General features: G+C 41.0%; 1 protein-coding gene across 1 annotated transcript; it reads right to left on the bottom strand.

Moving 5' to 3' along the window:
- Positions 1-1,423: 1,423 nt before the first annotated feature.
- LOC115756445 (cyclin-D1-1) lies at positions 1,424-4,248 on the bottom strand. The gene is made up of 7 exons (XM_030696225.2): positions 3,750-4,248; positions 3,376-3,462; positions 2,691-2,789; positions 2,320-2,521; positions 2,075-2,205; positions 1,715-1,959; positions 1,424-1,677 (listed from the first exon to the last, which is right to left on the bottom strand). Exons 1-6 carry the CDS (start codon positions 4,029-4,031, stop codon positions 1,723-1,725), a joined length of 1,038 nt encoding a protein of 345 aa, XP_030552085.1. The 5' UTR covers positions 4,032-4,248; the 3' UTR covers positions 1,424-1,677; positions 1,715-1,722.
- Positions 4,249-18,238: the final 13,990 nt, after the last annotated feature.

Raw genomic sequence — 18,238 nt, 5'->3', positions numbered from 1 at the left:
GAACTTCATCGATCATTGTGTCCGTAACGCTCGGCTCGGCGCGAATCTGCATTCGAAGATGGAGTATAGGGAGGAAATTTCCTACCATGTATGGTTGCTACGTAACGAAAATGGCCATTTTAGTACTCTCTCTCTCTCTCTCTCTCTCTCTTTGTTCCCTCAATTTGAGAGGGGGAGTTGGGGATTGGATGGGAATAATATGGGAGCGCATACGGATGAAAAGGAATCATGGGCGGGGGGGTGTCACGGGAGGCAATTCGGCCACTTAAATGAGGAGGAGTACGTAGGTATCGGTGGATTGGATTGGTTCCCTCCCTGAGCCTCCGACTTTATTGCGAGCGGGGCCAACCAAGAGTCCCTTCCCGCTCTCTACACCGAGCCATCGCCGCACGCAAAATTCCAAACCCCTCTCTCTCTCTCTCTCTTGCAAAAGCTATTTTCGCACGTACTGCTGACGACTGAAAATGCAAACAAATGGCAACGCTACAAAGCCTTTCGCAGTCAATCACATGCCGTGCACAGGGAGAGGGGAGAGAGATGTAACATTTTGTGGGTAAAAAAAACATATGTAAGACATGCAGTCCGTTTTATTACAAGGGTCGATTGAAACCAATACAAAAACACGCATGAAAATGGTCCCAAAACCTTTCATGTTCGCGAGGGCCTAACGTCGGCCGGTGCCCCCCCCCTCCCTGACCCCTCCACCTCCCGTCTCGTCGCGAGGGGGCCTGGGTGTGGGGGCCTCAAACGAAAGGGAAAAAAAATGAAAAGAATGGAAGTATTTTGTCCACACGTGCGTCCTTCGCACGTATGGACCAGCAATCGAAAGAGGGATTTCATTTTCAGTATAAAGGTCAGGGCCAAACCCTAGGCCATTGAAAAGGGGGAAGGTGTGATTCCCGCCCAAAAAAAGAAAGAAAAAGGCACACCATACAAGCACTCTCTCTCAGTCTCAAAACTCTCTAAGTAGACATCAAAGGAGGAGGAGGAGGAGCCGCATCTTTGTTCAGCTTTTCCGGAGTCGATGTGGGAGGCTTGACTTTGAAATTAACACCAACACCACCACCACCACCACCACCACCATATTTAATTTATATTCCCTTAGCCTTGCCAACTCGAAGACCGTAGACGTCTCTTCCCCCCCTTCCCCTTTTCTCCAACCCCTCCAAAAACAAACAAAAAGAAAAAACAAAATTCTATACAGTTGTGAAGGTCCCACGATCCTCCTCCCCCTTTTCATTCCACAATCAATGCAGCCTTTGAATTCAACACCCCCACTTCCATCGCTCCACTATTTCAACACCACCACCATCTCTCTCCTCCTTTGCTTTTCTTAGCCAAACATCATTAAACAACTCCCCCACAACCCTCCTTCCCTTGGGAATCAGCAAAGCCAGCACACACCCCCCCAACCCCATCAAAGTTTGTGGCAATGCCCTCCTTGAGAAACAGAGAAACACAAAAAAAAAAAAAAGAATCAAGAAAATCTTCAAAAGCACCAACCCCATCTCTCGTACGTACGTACGTACGTACATACGTTATTTACTATGGTCTCGACTCTCTACATCACTCGCTTCATCAAACAAGTCAATCTGATCAACCCAAGAAAACCCTCCCAACTAAAAAACACAGAGGCTTCTACTTTCTAGACAGCTCGGGGACCACCCAGTGTCCGGTCTCTCTCTCTCTCTCTCTCTCTCTCTCTCGCTCCGGCCTTTTTGGTTATTCTATTTCCCCAGGCTCGGAGTTTCCTTTGTCAACATCTACCCATAAGATGTTACTTAATTTCCTCCTGTTGTTATCATACGATGGCGATAACGAGGACGAGGATGATGAGTCACTAAACCTCGTTCTTGCCTGAGTCGTCAGTCTGAACTGGGGCAGCACTTTTGGGGCCTTCCTCTTGCTACCGCTGTGCACCATCTTTTGCATTAACCGGTAACAGCTGATGATCTTCTCCTGCAAAATACAAAAATTAAATTGGATATGGACTCGTGTTTACATTCTTTCCTTCCCCCCCACTTTTATTCTTTGTGGAATACTGACCCAACCACAGTCACGTTCAGACGCTTACTTTGCTTAGCCCATCGCACCATGATTCCGCGTTCTCTGGATTACATAGAGACAGACTCGGGATATCGCTCGCAGCATGTAGCACGGCCGCCACGGCGATGCAGGACGGTCGATACTCGAGCAAGCTAGTTTCTGTTCCATTAGCAATAGGCGCTGATTTCACTTAGGAAACCGATAATTCAATCCAATGCGTCGTTCATTGTGGAGGCATGAACATCCGTATTATATATATTGAACTGGAATTACCTTGGACGTTAGATAAGATTACTTGGGTCGCGCGTGAGACGAGAAACCCGACACCGGTGCCGGTTGGATCGACCTTCCACGCGAAGAAACCGATGAAGGCGAAGGGCGTTATGGATCGGAGCCTCCAATCCAGGACGCTTAGAACAAGAAATTCCATCCTGCGGATTGTCCTCGGTTCAAAAATGTACCTGGCACCTCCAACCTGGTCAAAGAAGGAATTATTCCCATGAGGATAAAATAAACAAGCAGATGAGTAGACAAAAATAAATTGAAAATACAAAGGGCCCAACAGTATTGCTGAGGAAAATAATTAGGCCAAACTGGCATTAGGTACAGTTAGGTCCTAGAGACATGACAATTTTGACTATGACCTGAAGATCCAGAAGAGAAGGAACCAGAGGTTCCTCCATCTTAGCAGCTAACGACAAGCAAGCCACCGAGAGGAGCTGCATCGGCCACCCATTTGGTTGCTGAGACAAAGAATACCAGAGGATAAACCAGAAAAGGGTCAAGAATAATTCATTAGAAAAATCCAGGCTTAGTGACAATAATCGCACAAAGGAAGTTCGTAAAAACTGATGATGAGAGGCTCGTAGTCGTAGGTACATCCAAGTCAGCGCAAAGCTAAACGCAATGTCATGATAATCAACTGCTGAATGGACACGTATGCGCGCACCAAATGCGCTCGCTACTTTATACTAACACAAAAAAAAAAATGTCAAATTGTAAGACTAACTTTTACAAGTAAAGTACCATGCAAAGGAGACATTTAAATTGGACACATTAGTTAGCATTGTGATTTTATAAATCAATTATTGCCATGGGTTGAGGGGGGTGAAAGGAGAGAGCAGGGGTACTTATGTCATTTCGGTGCTTTCTGAAAGGTCAAGCATAATTACTCCAGGGGAGTCAAATAATTGTTACACGATTTCCCAAGGAAAGAGAACGAAAAAAAACAAAAACAATAATTATGACGCGCCAATCTCGACGACGCAATATTCACGAGAACCGCGAGTTCCGAGTTTCCGGCGGCAGCAAACGTTGACGGAAGCTCACCGGCAAGATGCGCGAGCAAAGGAAGCGATCGAGGTAGTTGACGGACAGATACGCCGTCAACGGCTGGAATCCGTAGAAGGCATGCACCTGCAAACGCGGATTCCGTTATTAAAACACAAAACACGACGTCGTCCAAGAACCCGATTAACAGACTCTCGAGTGAGCCGACACTTCTACAGTGCGCCGGAGCTAAAACGCGCCGGTCGCCGGTCGGATCGCTCAGATCCATTTGCTCCGATCCGGTTCGCGGTCGTAGGCCCGAAAAGCTGAAGACATCACGGCCGTGGCATTATCGTAATACCGGGCGGGCTTCGCGTCCGATTGTGAAGTGAAACACTGGGTGACGACAATCGGTGTCGTTATCGAAGTCGTACCTTGAGAATCCATGCAACGGACTCCTCCCTCGCGGAGGCGTCGAGCGACTGCGGTCGGAACCGGGCCACGTAGTCGGGCCCGGGCACGAAGTGCTCCTCGTCCTCGATGAACCCAGCCACCGACTCCTCCTCGTCCTCGATGAACCCCGCCACCGACTCCTCGGCGCGCTCCTGGGAGCCCAGGTCCCACGGCGAGCACGCGGGCGAGCTGTCGGACAGGACCCCGGCGGAGTCCTCCTCGCAGAGCAGATCGGAGAAGCAGTCGGAGCACGAGACTGACATGATCGTCGGCCGCGCGAGCGGTTTCTCATTCTCTCGCCATGTCGGGAGGGAGGGACGGCGGAGACTCTGTCGGTAGGGGCGAGAGCGGCTGCGTTCCGCCGCGCGCGACGGGGAGGGAGGAGAGGAGAGGAGAGGAGAGGAGAGGATGGGAGAGCGAGTCCGGGGAGCTCAAGTGGAGCGAGAGGCTTTGGCCCTTGGGTGCTGGGGAGGTCCGTGAAGTTGAATCTATCTGTTTGTCTGGGTATAAATATAAGGCTGTTGATTGCATTTCGGGATATTTATTTGTTTTTATTTTCCGTATTTCACGTATATAATTTTCGGGGGGGTAATTAATAATCATTTGTGACTGTGGCGTATGTAAAAGGTAAAAAAAAAAAAAAAAATTGCGAAAGGGTTTGATCATTTGATGGTTTTCCCGGGAAAATTGATTTGCCATATCGGGACAGTTTTTTTTTTTACTCTCTCTCTCTCTCCGATGATCTGATTTGTTTTCGCTTAAATAGAGATTTTTCAAAGGCTTGTTGTTTCGAGGGATTCGAGGAGGGAGTCTGGTACCGTAACGTGCAGTGCTCGCGCATGGGGGTCGCTGCTTGTGACAGCCGAATCAAGAGGTGAAACGTGGCTGGCAGTCGGGTGTTCTTCTTGAAGTTTTTTTTATTTTTTTGGGGTCGTATTTTCCTTGAAGTTCAAATGCGATAAATTCGTTAGACATGAGACGAAACGGATTCTATAACCAGCGAAAATGGGTTCAAATGAATTTTAATTTGACACGTATAGCACGTGCATATTTTTTTTTAATTAGGCGTGTTTATGCTTGAAAAGTCAACTCATTTATAACATAGACCCGATTAAACTCGACACGAACACGCATAGGTTCGTGCCGCGTATATAGATATTGTCAAGAATTGTCAGTCCTACTCATGATCACCAAACAAAGAAAGAATATAGCGACATATGAGAGTGAGAATGAGAGAGAGAGATGCTTGCAACGACTCAACCCGACAAGGGCGAGAAGCGATCTTCGTGGTGAGAGGGCCTAGATGAAAAAGCAGCCTTTTACAAGCTTTTAGAATTGTGAAAGCTTTCATCGTAGCACCTACCCAGCTCAAAATAGAGTTTCCTCTCATCCAACCCGCCGCCAACCCCCTTCTTCTTGAAGCTTGCTCTCTTGAGGGAGAGCTCCCTCCCCTCTCATTCTCCCTCTCCTTTTTTGCTCTATCTATGTTTTAGACTCCTTGAGATTTCGTAGATATGTGCTCTTTTCAAATCTGCTTGCTAGCTACGGTTTCGGCTTCGACTTCGAGTGCTTGCTTCAGATTATCGAGCGTTCTGCGAGTCTTCGAGGCTCATCCGTTGCAACTTTCGGCAACCGGCTCATCCGAAAGTGATTTTGTGATTAACTAGTATCTGTTTTGCAATTATTCTCTCCTAATTTAAAGTTAAAACTAGATTTTGGTGTTATTCTATCCCGATCTAGATATAGATCCGGGATTTACAAGACGTTTTCTATATTTTCTCAACCTATTAGTGTTATTCTTGTCTTTGTATGATGATGATGCTAGGGACGCTAAACCTAGGCGCGCACCACTTTTTGGCAAAGTTGTAGCTACTGGAGAGGGATTTATCGGTGTGTGCTCATCATTAATGATGACGCGAGATTCTATGATCGGCCGCCGGTTATGCTTGGATGCTATAACGGATCATTGAAGAATGAGCGAAGTTTCGCAGACTGTACCAAATTGATTCACTTATCAAATTTACTTATTTTGTGGGATTTTCATTTTTATTTTGAAGTTATGAATCTCTTTTTCATATGAAATGAATATCTTTCTTTCGAGCAACAAAAAAAGAAAAAAAGAATTGTCAAAGGATGAATAAATTGAGTTGCGCACGGGGAAAACGTTTCTTGATAATATTTGTGAAACTGCATTTAACTCACAATAGTCGTCCTCTCACATAAGCATGCTCAAGTAAGAGTGCTATCGCGTTCGATAACCTTTCGGGGAAGTATTCATCTCTACGCGAAAGAACAAAATCATGAAACTCGATATAAAACGGAGAATAACTCGATTGAATTAATTTGGAGTGTCACGATGCTTCTTCATCACAAGCTTTTTTGTTCATAAGATTCGTCTATTTACTAGCACAAGTGAGATGTGAAAAATGAATTAATTCGGGGAGTCACAGTGCTTCTACATCACATGCTCCTATGTTCATAAGATTCGCTTATTTAATTAATAGCACAAGGGAGCAGTAAAAAAAGAACAGGCAATATGAAAAGATCATGTTACATTCGAAAATATTATCAAAAAAATTATAAACATATTAAAATTATGTCAATTCAGTTCTAAATATTTTTTTTCCAATTCAATCATAAATATTTTTTTCCCAATTCAATCTTTAACCTTTTGCATTTGTGCCAATTCAGTCCATTCAATAAATCAGCAGGAAATCAACGATGTGCACGCCGGTCATCCTACATCGTACGGCCGGTATTGATGTGAATAAATTTTAATAATATTTTAAAAATATAATCTTTTTGTTTTTTGTACTTTTTTTGTTTTTCCCTGGCCTTAGGGCCTGTGAGGGCGAGGCCGTCGCGGCCCCTCATCCAAGTTGGCGAGGGCATTGTGCCCTTGCTCGTCTCGGCGAGAGTCGGGGAAAAGGAAAATGTAAAGAAAATAAAATAAAAAAAGAAATTAAAATTTATCCATTTCAACACTGCTCGTGCCACGTAGGACGCTCGGTGTTCACATTAGCAATTTACAGCCAAAGTTAGCTAAACGAACTCAAGTGGCAAAATGTTAAAATGTTCAGGACTAAATTGAAAAAATTAAAAATTTAGGACTGACCTGCCACAATTGCAATAGGTCTAGGAATTTTATGGGTAATTTTCCTTCTTATGTTCTTACACTACTATTTGATAAAAAACATGAATACAACATTGAAACCTGTGTTATTAGAGCACTTAGGGAAAATTTTAAAAAAAGAGCTCAAAGTACCCTCATTTTCTTAAAAAAAACATGAAGTAGACCTTATTTCAAATAAGGGCTCGAAGTACTCTCATTGTCTCAAAGAAGGGACTGAAGTGCACATTGTTTCAAATAAGAACTTGAAGTGACTATATTAGTATCAAAAAAGGGCATGAATTACTTTAGTTAGGGGCATTTTGGTAATTTACTATTTTATTTTATTTTTCCTTTTTCTTTTTTAAGATATTTTGAAAAAAAAAAAAAAAAAAAAGAACACGGGCGGGAGGTCAGTCCTCCTGCCTGTTTTCTTCTTCTCCTTCTTCTTCTTTTAACTTTCTGCTTTTCTTTTTTGTTTTAATTTAATTTAACAAAAAAATTAGATTAAATTTATAATTTTATAAAAATACCTTTGATGGGTATGGAAATTTGGCCGGCTTGCCGGTTGGTGAGGTCTTGCCCTTATTTAAAACAACCATAGTCATTTCAAGCCTTTTTTTGAGACAATAATGACACTTCATGCCATTTTTTGAAATAAAGTCAACTTCATATCCTTATTTGAAAAAATGATAGCACTTTAAGCCCTTTTTTGGAATTTCCCCTAGTAGTTATGATGTAATGAAAAACAATTCGAAGCACAATAAATATTTTCCTTTATCAAGTTGCCAATGAGGCACAATTTTTTTCTGGATTGCCACGAAGCCCACGGTTTGTTCATGGGCATGGAAGAAGATTCTTGATCTCCGAGAGGAATTCCAGTTACACTTTCGCTGGCAGCTAGGGGATGGGTGCTCCATCTCCTTCTGGTTTGATCACCGGCATGATAGGGGTCCACTATATAAGCTCTTCTCCAATGCAGTTATATATAGATCGGGTATCCCAAGGAAGGCCTCCGTTAAGGATTTTGTGTCGTCGGTGTGGCAACCCTCTTATGCGCTAACTACCGTTACTTCTTGGCCCGAGGGTGCACCGGTTATCATCACGGGACGCACGGATCGATTTTCATGGGTGAAACATCATTCGGGTTCCTTTTCTATAGCTTCGGCATGGGACACAATCAGACGCAGGAGGAATTCTGTTCCATGGGCCTCATTCATATGGGATAAATGCATTACGCCGAGGCATGGTTTCCTCCTTTGGCTAGCCACCCTCAACCGACTCCCGACCCGGGTATTTTTGCTGAACTACTGGAGAATTACGGATGGGGTTTGTAGCTTTTGTCGTTGCAGACCGCACTCCATCAATCATTTATATTTTGCTCGTAAATCCACGGCCACCCTTATTTTGGCCTGGCCGAAGAGATGCAATCCGGTATGGCGGAACCAGAATTGGCGGGACAATCTCCATTGGGCCATTAACAACACTAGTGGTCAGCAATTCTATCAATGCATTGCTCGGTTATCCTTCGCAGCTCTATGCTACATTATATGGACAGAACGCAATCACATTCTATTCAGAGATCGCACTTTCTTTGGGCCCGCACTTCTGAAGCATTTGGAGAGGGTCGTCCGCGACAAAGCCCTCACTTTTCATCATGTGGAGGACACACCACGTAATAGGCGGATACAACTTAAATGGGGGATCTCGGGTTCTATCTTTGATTAGGGAGTCGCTGCACTTGTTTGAGGCGGTACTTTCTTGTTGGGCTATATGTTTTGCCCATTTGTTCTTAGTTGCCGTGTATATGTGATTCGGACTCACTCTTTGCCTTTGTCTAGCCGTAACACCTTCGCACCCGCTATGACACTTCCAAATGTTGTAACGGGTATGAGATTTTTGTGTTCGGCTATCTCACTGTAAGTTGCGTTGTCAAAAGTTAATATACTACTTACCTTACCAAAAAAAAAAAAAATAGCAATTTTTTTTTGGTCGAAAACATGTCCAATATCAATTGAATCTCTCAAAAAGGGAAGATAATGATGAAATTAGTTTCTATCGCGGCTAATCCCACGTCTACGCATGGCCGTGGTCCAGTCGAGCAGCAGCGATCCAGTGGTTTCCTTTTTGGCCTTTTGCAGTGTGCAGTGCACAGCGGCATCGTCTGAGTGCGAAAGCAAATCTTTGGAAGTTACCCGCTTCAGCAGAACGGTGTCGAGCACTGCCCGAGCTCATGGTCCCCGGGGGCCTAACGAGCCGGAGATCGTAATTAAGGACCCTCTCTCACTTAGGTACAAGCGATCCGTGACATAAGAAGGAAAATTACCAAATCGATGTAGACATCCGACGCAAAATCGATGAATTCGGGGCTGAGTTTCTTCATGCTTTGCACCATTGTGCTGGCTAGATCGATGTGTTTATTAAAAGCGTCGTTTATTACCCCAGGCGTGCGATCTGAAATCAAGTCGTTTTCGGCCTGTTTTAATGGCAACGATGTGCATAACGACTTGACCATGACCTACTTAGCTTAAAATAGATAAGTATGTCTGCTTAGTTCTAGAAATGAATTCATTATGAAAAACTGTGTGATACTGAGCATTACGTTAACAATAATTTTTTAGATTTTTAATTCCAACAAACGTTAAAATTTTCGCAGGTAAATTAAAAGGGGGAAGATGGCTTAACAGATTTTATTGATTCTTTTGTACAATTATTTGGTCATTGTGTAACTAATCAATTCGACCACCTCATCATCGATGTAAATTACAAAAGCTAACATTTATCTAAGGAATTATTTCCGGTAGTCCGTGACGTGTCTATACTGAATTGACCTATTCTAACTAGAATTATCGCTATACGAATGCGATTTTTTTTTTTTTGGTAACATTTTCCAGACTCAATCATCAAACGTGTCATGTTCATATTGGCCCTATTTTGACTTGATATCCTAAACTTGACACAATACAAACACGATCCACGGGGCACAAACTAATGCCACTTGCTCTGACCTAGGGTTGGCAGTTCGTGTCACGCCAAAACGAGTTATAATGTGAAGATGGGTAACTCGAACATGACAATTGCCTCGACAGGGGCACTACGCACCTAATAATACAAGTCCCATGAGGAGAAAATATCAACATGGTTATCCTGCACGTTACTGTGTCCGGTGTTAACTAGGGAGAACCGGACATGTTCTAAGAAGAACCAATTCAGTTCTAAATTTGGAATTGGTCTTTTACGAAAAAACGATATCCAGTGTCAACTAGGGGGAACCGGACGTGTTCTAGGAAGAATTGGTTCAATTCTAGATTTCAAGACCGTAAGTGTCGTTCTACTCGAGCACCAATCATGGCCTTGGTTGAACTGGTTTGGAATTGGTCTTTTACAGAAAAAATAAACATCTTTGCACATATGGCGGATCGAACCATGGTCTTAAACATGAATAAACAACAATATAACCATTTAACCACCATCTATTTTTGTAGTGAAATTGTGCAACGTTTTCATAGAATAAAAATTTGATTTTTTTTTTTTTTGGACGGAACAGAAATTGGAATCGGCAAGTTCGATTCCTGATTCCAATTTTTTGAAACAAGGAGCTACAGGGTTGGTTCCTAGATCTAGGCCAAGAATCGATCATCCCTAGTGTCAACACTATATGAGACATTGATTGGTTACACGGTTGACACATTTTCTAAGCAATGAATACATGTTACGTTTAGAAAATATTATCAAGTTAGTTTTTTTTTTCCCCTGTCATAGGACTTTTGTAACCCTAAATTTGTTCTTGTTTTTTTTTTTAAGTACTAAACATGTTAAAATGAGTATAATCGGGTCATGTTAAAAAGAAGAAACTTTTAACTTCAGCGTGTCAATTTGTGTCTAAGCAGTTTAAGCAGGTAAACACACTAAGGCTGACATGTTTAACACACGAATTCATTTGTGGCAAATCGAAACTTGCTTAGCTACGTGTCCTCTCGTGTCCGGAAAAAAAAAAAAAAAAAGAAACACTCACGTTGAGAATTGCCGTCCTGCTCTCACCCATTACACTCATATAAATCAGTTGCCTAAGGCCAGATTCGTACAAGCAGAATCTGATCACATTCAAATGATGTGTTTGAGCACACTCGAAGACTAAAACTTTCAAATAATGATAAACGGTGAAGGTAATTGCAAACTTGAAATTATCGAGAAATAACGATAAATGTCGAATTTTGGTAATTAATACCTATTGGTGGGGGGAACAAGTCCAATACAACAGTGGGAGTGAAAAAATGCTTGATTTTGTGGATGTGATTTTAGGGGTTCTTGAGAAACAGATCTTGATTCCTCAAACTACCGTCGAATATAAAAAAGGGATAAATATTGTCTTTTGATTGTAAAATCTTCAAAATTTGTGCGCATCACGAGTACGTGTACACGAGAGTTGCAAAAGCAAATTATAAGGAAGCAAGGTTCGAGAATCTATTACTCATGGACCATGTAATTGAACTTGTCAAAATGGATCATAAATTCATTTTTTAACCCTTATATGATGATCCGAGTTGTTATATAGATTAGTTATGTTAGATAAATAAATCATAAATGGATTTACAACTTACTTATACCTAACCCATCTCTATGACTCTATGTTCACTTGCTCATGCTCACTTGATCTACACTCTCACCTCAATCTGGTTATGAGTTTTTCTAGATTTGATTAAATATGAAAGTATTTTGGGAATATAAATCAAGTCGGGTATGTAGTAGATATGGATCGAGATTTATATTAGTAGCCATTATATTCACGTTGTAATAAATGAGTCATAAACAGATTAAATGGATTTATTTAAGATGTACCATTTATGACGGGGTGTACGTATAACTGATCTTGAGGTCAAGTCAAAAGAAAAGAAAAAAAAGCGGAGGTTGGTTGGGCAACATCACAATCCGGATCCGGATGATGAAGGGGTTGTATGGAATACAGTAGCTGGTCAGCTTTCTCCCTGCTCGGGAACATGCGCCCCATCCCAGATTGAATCCTCGACATCCAGCAATATAATTCCCAGCGACTCTGCTCCCAACGCTGGTCTCCATCTCCACCAGCCACCACCACACACTGTTCTCACAAACTGACTGACCCTTTAATATAAAGTTGGCTTAAAAGCTCTCGACAAACATACCCGTCCCATAACGTAGAACTTGGATGTTTTCCGTAACAAAGTGAGGATGCTACTCGTAAATTTTCGAATCTGAGGATACAAATTGATGCGTTAACCAAAAAATGAGTACTTTATTTTTACAAAATTTTCTCAAATTAACTGGACAAATTATATATTTTGAGATATGCCATCTTTTACAATAATGAAAAGCTATCTACATTTCTATCCGTGATAAGAAGTAAAGTTTCCTATTAACATATGGATATCAGACTACGAATCCGGACGTAATTTCTTATCGGGACGTACATCCTGTAGGGAGTGTTGAGCTTTGATTATGAGTTATCCTTGATGTTCATCTAATTAAAGTTATTTTGCAAAGTGCATGTGTTCACTATTGATTAATATCCGAACGACATGTGTTCCCCATCGAAAGGAAACTAAAACGAGGCCCCGTAAGCATCACAATGCTAAGCCGAATCTCATTAGGAGTCGGAAGAATCAAACATCGTTCATCATGACAAATCATTCCCTTTTCGAACTCAATAATTCAACAATTATTGTCTTGGCCAATGTGCAGAGGCATCCCAAGTTGAACTATACTATGGTCGGATAAGAAGGGGAACGAAGACATCGACAAGACAACATCCTTGGGAAGGTCATCGCATGTCACTGGGTATACACACGAGCAAGAAAGCAGAAGAAACGGAAGTGAATACTGAATAGGAACGCCCACGGTGGTTCCTGAAAAGATGGATCCAAGCCGGGCCTGTTCCGCGAGTGTGCGTGATCTCATGAGAGCACAAGCTCGTTCTTGATAAAGTGGCAGCCGTCGGTTTCAAACTTCCAATGATAACATCTATAAAGGACGTATAGAGTCTAGAATTACTTTCGGACCATGGAGTATAGAAACCCCACTAGCTTAAATTCAAGCATTGCATCGTCCCCGCATCATGAGAAAATTATTATGAAAGCCGTCATTATATTGCATTTGCGTCAACTCAATAGTTAACATGGACGTCGGGCATCTTACCTTACACAACAAGTGCAATAGATGTATGACATTTTGGATAATTTTTTCTCCAAACACTATTTGGAACAATTGTCAAAAAAAAAAAAAAATCTAAACCTTTTGTTTTTTTGCTAATCTAGTTCTAAACTTTTTAAGTTTACCGATTTAATCCTAAGCTTTTTAACATTTTTACCAATTCAGTCCTATTAGCCGGAAATCACCGACATGGAAGCTGGTCGTCCTACGCGGTACCGCCGACATCGACGTGGACAACTTTTAGAGATAATCCACGTTAGCGTTGGTACGTCACATAGGACGATTGACGCTAACTGGACTGCCACGTCAATACTTTCCAGCCAATTGGACTACATCGGTAGATCATCAAAATATTTATGAATGAATTAATATAATCGAAAGATTTAAGATTGAATTGGCACAAATACAATAAATACCGGACTTTTTGTGTAATTTTCTCCCCCCACACTATTCTATTGAAACATGATGTTTGAGTGTCGCGATCGAGAGCGAGGGCTTGTGCATGCGGGGTGTAGTAGTTCGTTTCATTAGTCGAATCAAGGGCCGGACCCACCCTGCTAATCAAGGGGCCCCCAACTATTTGGAATTCAATTGCCAATTGGACAATGAAACGTTCAATCCTCCATTATAGCTCGAGTGGGGGTTGCACTGTGCGTGAAGGGTGACCTCAAGACGACGTGTAATAGGATCCAAATGACCATTCGACTATTGATATAAAAAAAAATTCAAGCGATGAAACAAACACATCTGCCTATCCCCGGGATCAGAAAAGGCGATGTGTTGAGGGGATTCCTTTGTTTGATTAATTGTCACGTGCAGAACGATTATCGATATAACATTGAATCATGATCTCGTGCACGTAATTCAGTTTTTAACTTTTTCTTAATCATGTCGGTTTAATCTTAAACCTTTGTGCGAAGTTCCAATCAAGTCATTTTGGTCTATTTTTGCCGGAAATAGCTGTCGCAGTGGTGTTCTGCGCAATCATCCACTGCGCCGTCGACTATTCTCAGCGAAAATTGGGCCGGAATAACTAAAATGGGTTTTTCGCATAATGATTTAAGATAAATTTTGCAAAACCTAAGATGCGTCCACTTTTTGTTATTTTTGGGCTATATTTTTTAGTAACCCTATCTCGTTGTCATTACCTCTAATTAATTCTGATGACTCTTATATTGGTTTGGACCATAGGATTCTGGTATCAGTTCCTATCTCAACTTTTGCACAAACTCTGAAAATTTAACCCCAATCGGACCCCATTCACAAGCTTTACATGTATGGTCGGCGAGCCAAATGATTGAGACATTTTCCCTCTTCTATGTAATTGACATTTCAAGTCTCCGCCATTGAACCCTAGTTTTGAATATTAGGTGGCGAGGCTTGGCTTTTGATGCATGTAATGATTAATGGCGCTTCAATTTCAATGCGTTTCTCATCAAAAAATGACTCGTGAGCGTTTCTCTTTCTTGTCAGCCTCAATCGTGTTCTTCTCTAGCTGGTCTTATAGCGTGGCGGGGGCTTTGATTGGTGACTGATTAGTTTAATTTGACTGTTGGTGATATCATCTGTTGATAAACCATAGTGGCTATGAGTCTAAGTTCTGACCGGAGCTGCAATGGCAAAGGTAGCAATTTCCAAGGAGAAGCTAGTTAAGGATGGATGCCCGAGCATTGAGAAGGAAGGACGCTTTCAGAGGCGAAAGGTTATGAGGAGATACCGTCCGTGGTCAATGGATCTCCGACCAGGAAACCGTATCCAAGCTCCATGGGAAGTTTGTGCTTTTTGGACTTTTCAAACTTAGCGAACTGAAACATATGAGTTGCTAAAAAAAGGGAAATCAACCAACCGAGACTCCACTAGTAGCAGCAAGCGAGAACGGATTGGGGCTTTGAAGAAAAATAGACATTTAGCTTTGTTCCTTCCCTTTTAGGTGAGCTACTTTGTTCCTTAGCTTCGTGTTCACTCCTTTCTTTTTCGCCAAGTTTCATTCGTGAATTGGATGATAGATAAACCAGCAAGCCTCTGCTCTTTTCTAATGGTAAAGCAGCAAGCGCAGTGAAAGGTTTTGCAAAATACAAATAGTATTTAAGAAAGTGTAACTTAAAAACACATTAGAAAATAATTTTGACTTAAATGTTGTTTTGAAAAAACTACACTTTGTAAAAAAAAAATTCTAGATTTTTTTATAAAAAAAATTGAAAACTTTTTCGATGAGGCTCAAGCGGCCGATGAGTTAGATTTGGCTCAACCTAGTTGTCGGCGCACCAAATTTGGCTGCCGGCACCCTTGCTCGAGGTCGCGCGACCCTTAGCCGGCTAGAGAGAGGCGAGTTTGGTTCTTTCTTCGAGAGAGATTGCGTGGTTGCTTGAGGTAGATCTAGGATTTCTTAATTTTAAAAAGGGTAAGGTTGGAATTTTAATAAAATTCTAAGGCCAACAAAGGCAATGAAGGAAATTTCATTAACTTGTGAAAGTTGTATGTCGAGAAAGCTAGAGGTGATAAAATGGGTTTAGAACTGATATTTGACCCATATTTCACGGTGGTAAGTCATAAATGAGTTCCTTAAGTTTGAAAAGTGGGTCATAAATGGGTTACTTAGAAACTTAATGGTCCTAAATGGGTTTTAAATAGGTTATCGACGGGTTAGCTTAGAAAACTATAAACAAAATTAGTAATATATATCTTTGAAAAAGTATAAGAAATAATTTTCTCTAAACTAGATTTTAATATTAAAGTGTTTTTATAATATGGATGGGGTTGAGTGTAGATTACTTGATTTATATAACATGAAAATGAGTCAAAACGGGTTGGATGGGTCGGTATGAGTTAGATTATATTCAATTCGACGCAAATCTGATATGACCCACCCGTTTGATACCTCTAGAAAAAGTCGAAAAGCTCAAGGCACCCTAGAACCTGCCTTGGGCTCTCAATCTTCTAGGAAATCACACATGGAGATCTTGTATGTTGTGCAACAAGTTGATACATTATAACTTTTACTTATAATTTATTGATTTAATTTAATGTTTTATGTCCAAAGGTTCGAGGTTTATCCTTCAATTAGGTCCAGGAAGCTTTAATAAAATGACACGTGTCCCTTCTCTTTCCGTCTCTCTAACTTTGAGGTTAGAGAGGAGTTACAAAAAAAAAGTTTGAGGCCATGGCATCCAACGCAGAGACAAGGCCATTGTTTTGCCTCGTAGATTGTCTCCTGTTAGCATCAAACTAAGAGCCCACACACACGATTTTCTGTTCATGGGATTGTTTTATTGTCATGAAATTGGCAGCTTTGCCGGAAATCCTACATAGCAATTTTTTTATATTGATCTTAACCTACATGGCTCGCCGGAAGATACAATCAATAATAAAAAAGGCTAAAATTTTAAATAATAAAAAATAAGTTAAAAAATAAAAAAAATAAAAGAAAGGAAAAGGCTTATAGAGATGAGGGTTTGCACAGCCCTTGCTGCTACAAGCACTAACTCTTTTTTTTTTTTTTTTTGGCTTATTTTTTAAAATTCAATTTATTTTTCATAAAAAGTTAGCTTATTTTTAAGTTTAGAAGTCCACATAAACCGAATTTTTTAAAAAATTTATCACGTAATATTAAAAAATTTAGTGATAAAGGTAACGTAATCAGTTTGGCCGAATTTTTTTGATTTGACACTTAAAGTGATATTTTTTTCTTCGATTTGCTACTTAAGTAGGTCGGCGAAAAACTTTGACTCTAAAACAACCGTTGTATGTAAATTTTGACGCTTTTGATGTCATTTTATTGACAAAAATCTACGATAATATTCACATACTTTTCAATCTCGATGGAAGCACCACGCGAGGTCATCTTGTGATGGATTCACGTGGCCCTTCCGAAGTGCGTAGGGGATGCATAGCATAGTCCATCTTTTCAGGACCATAGTTTGCAAATCGCACAAAAAGAAAAGACAAGTTTTGTGGGTTTCTATGTAGGGTGTAGGTTTCGACCCCCCAAAAAAAAAAAAAAATGTAGGGTGTAGGTTACTATTAAAATTATTAGCATGGCACCACACCAGCTGGTTTTTTTTTGGATCTGTCTTTTCTCCGAAGAGCTCATAATACATGGTGCTAGGAGCGGCATATCCACCTTCTAACTCTATAAACCAATTCATGTCAATGGCAAAATCGATATGGGAGTGGGATCGGATCATCACACTTCGAAGTCTACAACAATTTCAACTGATCTGCTAGCGAAGTACGTTTCGGGTGAATTTCATGCCGAACACGGTAAAAAAAAAAAAAAAATCCTAAATGCATAAGTCCGAATGTGTGTTTTTGATTCTATCTTTGGCTAAACCTAAGAGGAAAAAAAATATATGCAAGTTGGGAATAAAAGCTTATTATATATAAAATGGAGAATTCACATTAAATGTGCGTCTCCACTTGGGTCTCTTGTCATGGGCCGGACCTTCAACTACACACTCATGTCATGCACATCGAACGCACAATGAGCAAATAATGGTAATTTAGTACAACTCTCCAAGGTTTCCCATCTCAAAGATGGATAGAATAACCGGAGTACAGTGGAAAGAACACATGTAGGGCCCGTTTGATAATGTTTTCGATCCTCCGATTGTCGGTTATTCTGTTGCTCGGAACAGAAAAGGAATAGAAATCGATTTATGTACGGCAGTTGATTTTTTTTTATTCCCAGGAACATATCGGTGGCCAGGGAATAGATTTGAAATAGAAACAAGAAATAACAAAAAGTAGCTTCTTTATTGTCAAGTACAAAAAGAAAAGTAATGTCATTTTAGAAAAACAAGCTCGGTGTAACTTAATACTCGTTTTTACAGCCACCGCCGATCACCGCTCCTACTGGCGATCACCGGTCCCCTCCATTGTTCTCCGATCCTCGCGGCCGTCGGTATAATTTTCTTAGCGTCTTACCAAATGCATTTTTGTTATTTTTATATTTCGTAAATAAAAATTTTGCACGATTACCAAACGCGTCCTTCCGCACATAAACTCGTCTAGAGAATAAAAACAAAAAAATAATTTCAGAGAAGAAACTTCCCGAAAACCCAAATGTTACCGTGTACAAACTATGTTGCTGCACCCGATTGGAAAGTTTTCGGGTCGGATCCTCCAACAAGACTCCAACAAGCCAATTGTTACCTTTTTTTTTTTAACTTTTTTTTT

This window comes from Rhodamnia argentea, chromosome 6 (assembly GCF_020921035.1).
Source record: "Rhodamnia argentea isolate NSW1041297 chromosome 6, ASM2092103v1, whole genome shotgun sequence".
In the NCBI taxonomy this organism is placed as follows: Eukaryota; Viridiplantae; Streptophyta; class Magnoliopsida; order Myrtales; family Myrtaceae; genus Rhodamnia; species Rhodamnia argentea.
The sequence above is the reverse complement of the archived record's forward strand: the minus strand, read 5'-3'. Positions and strand labels throughout refer to the sequence as shown.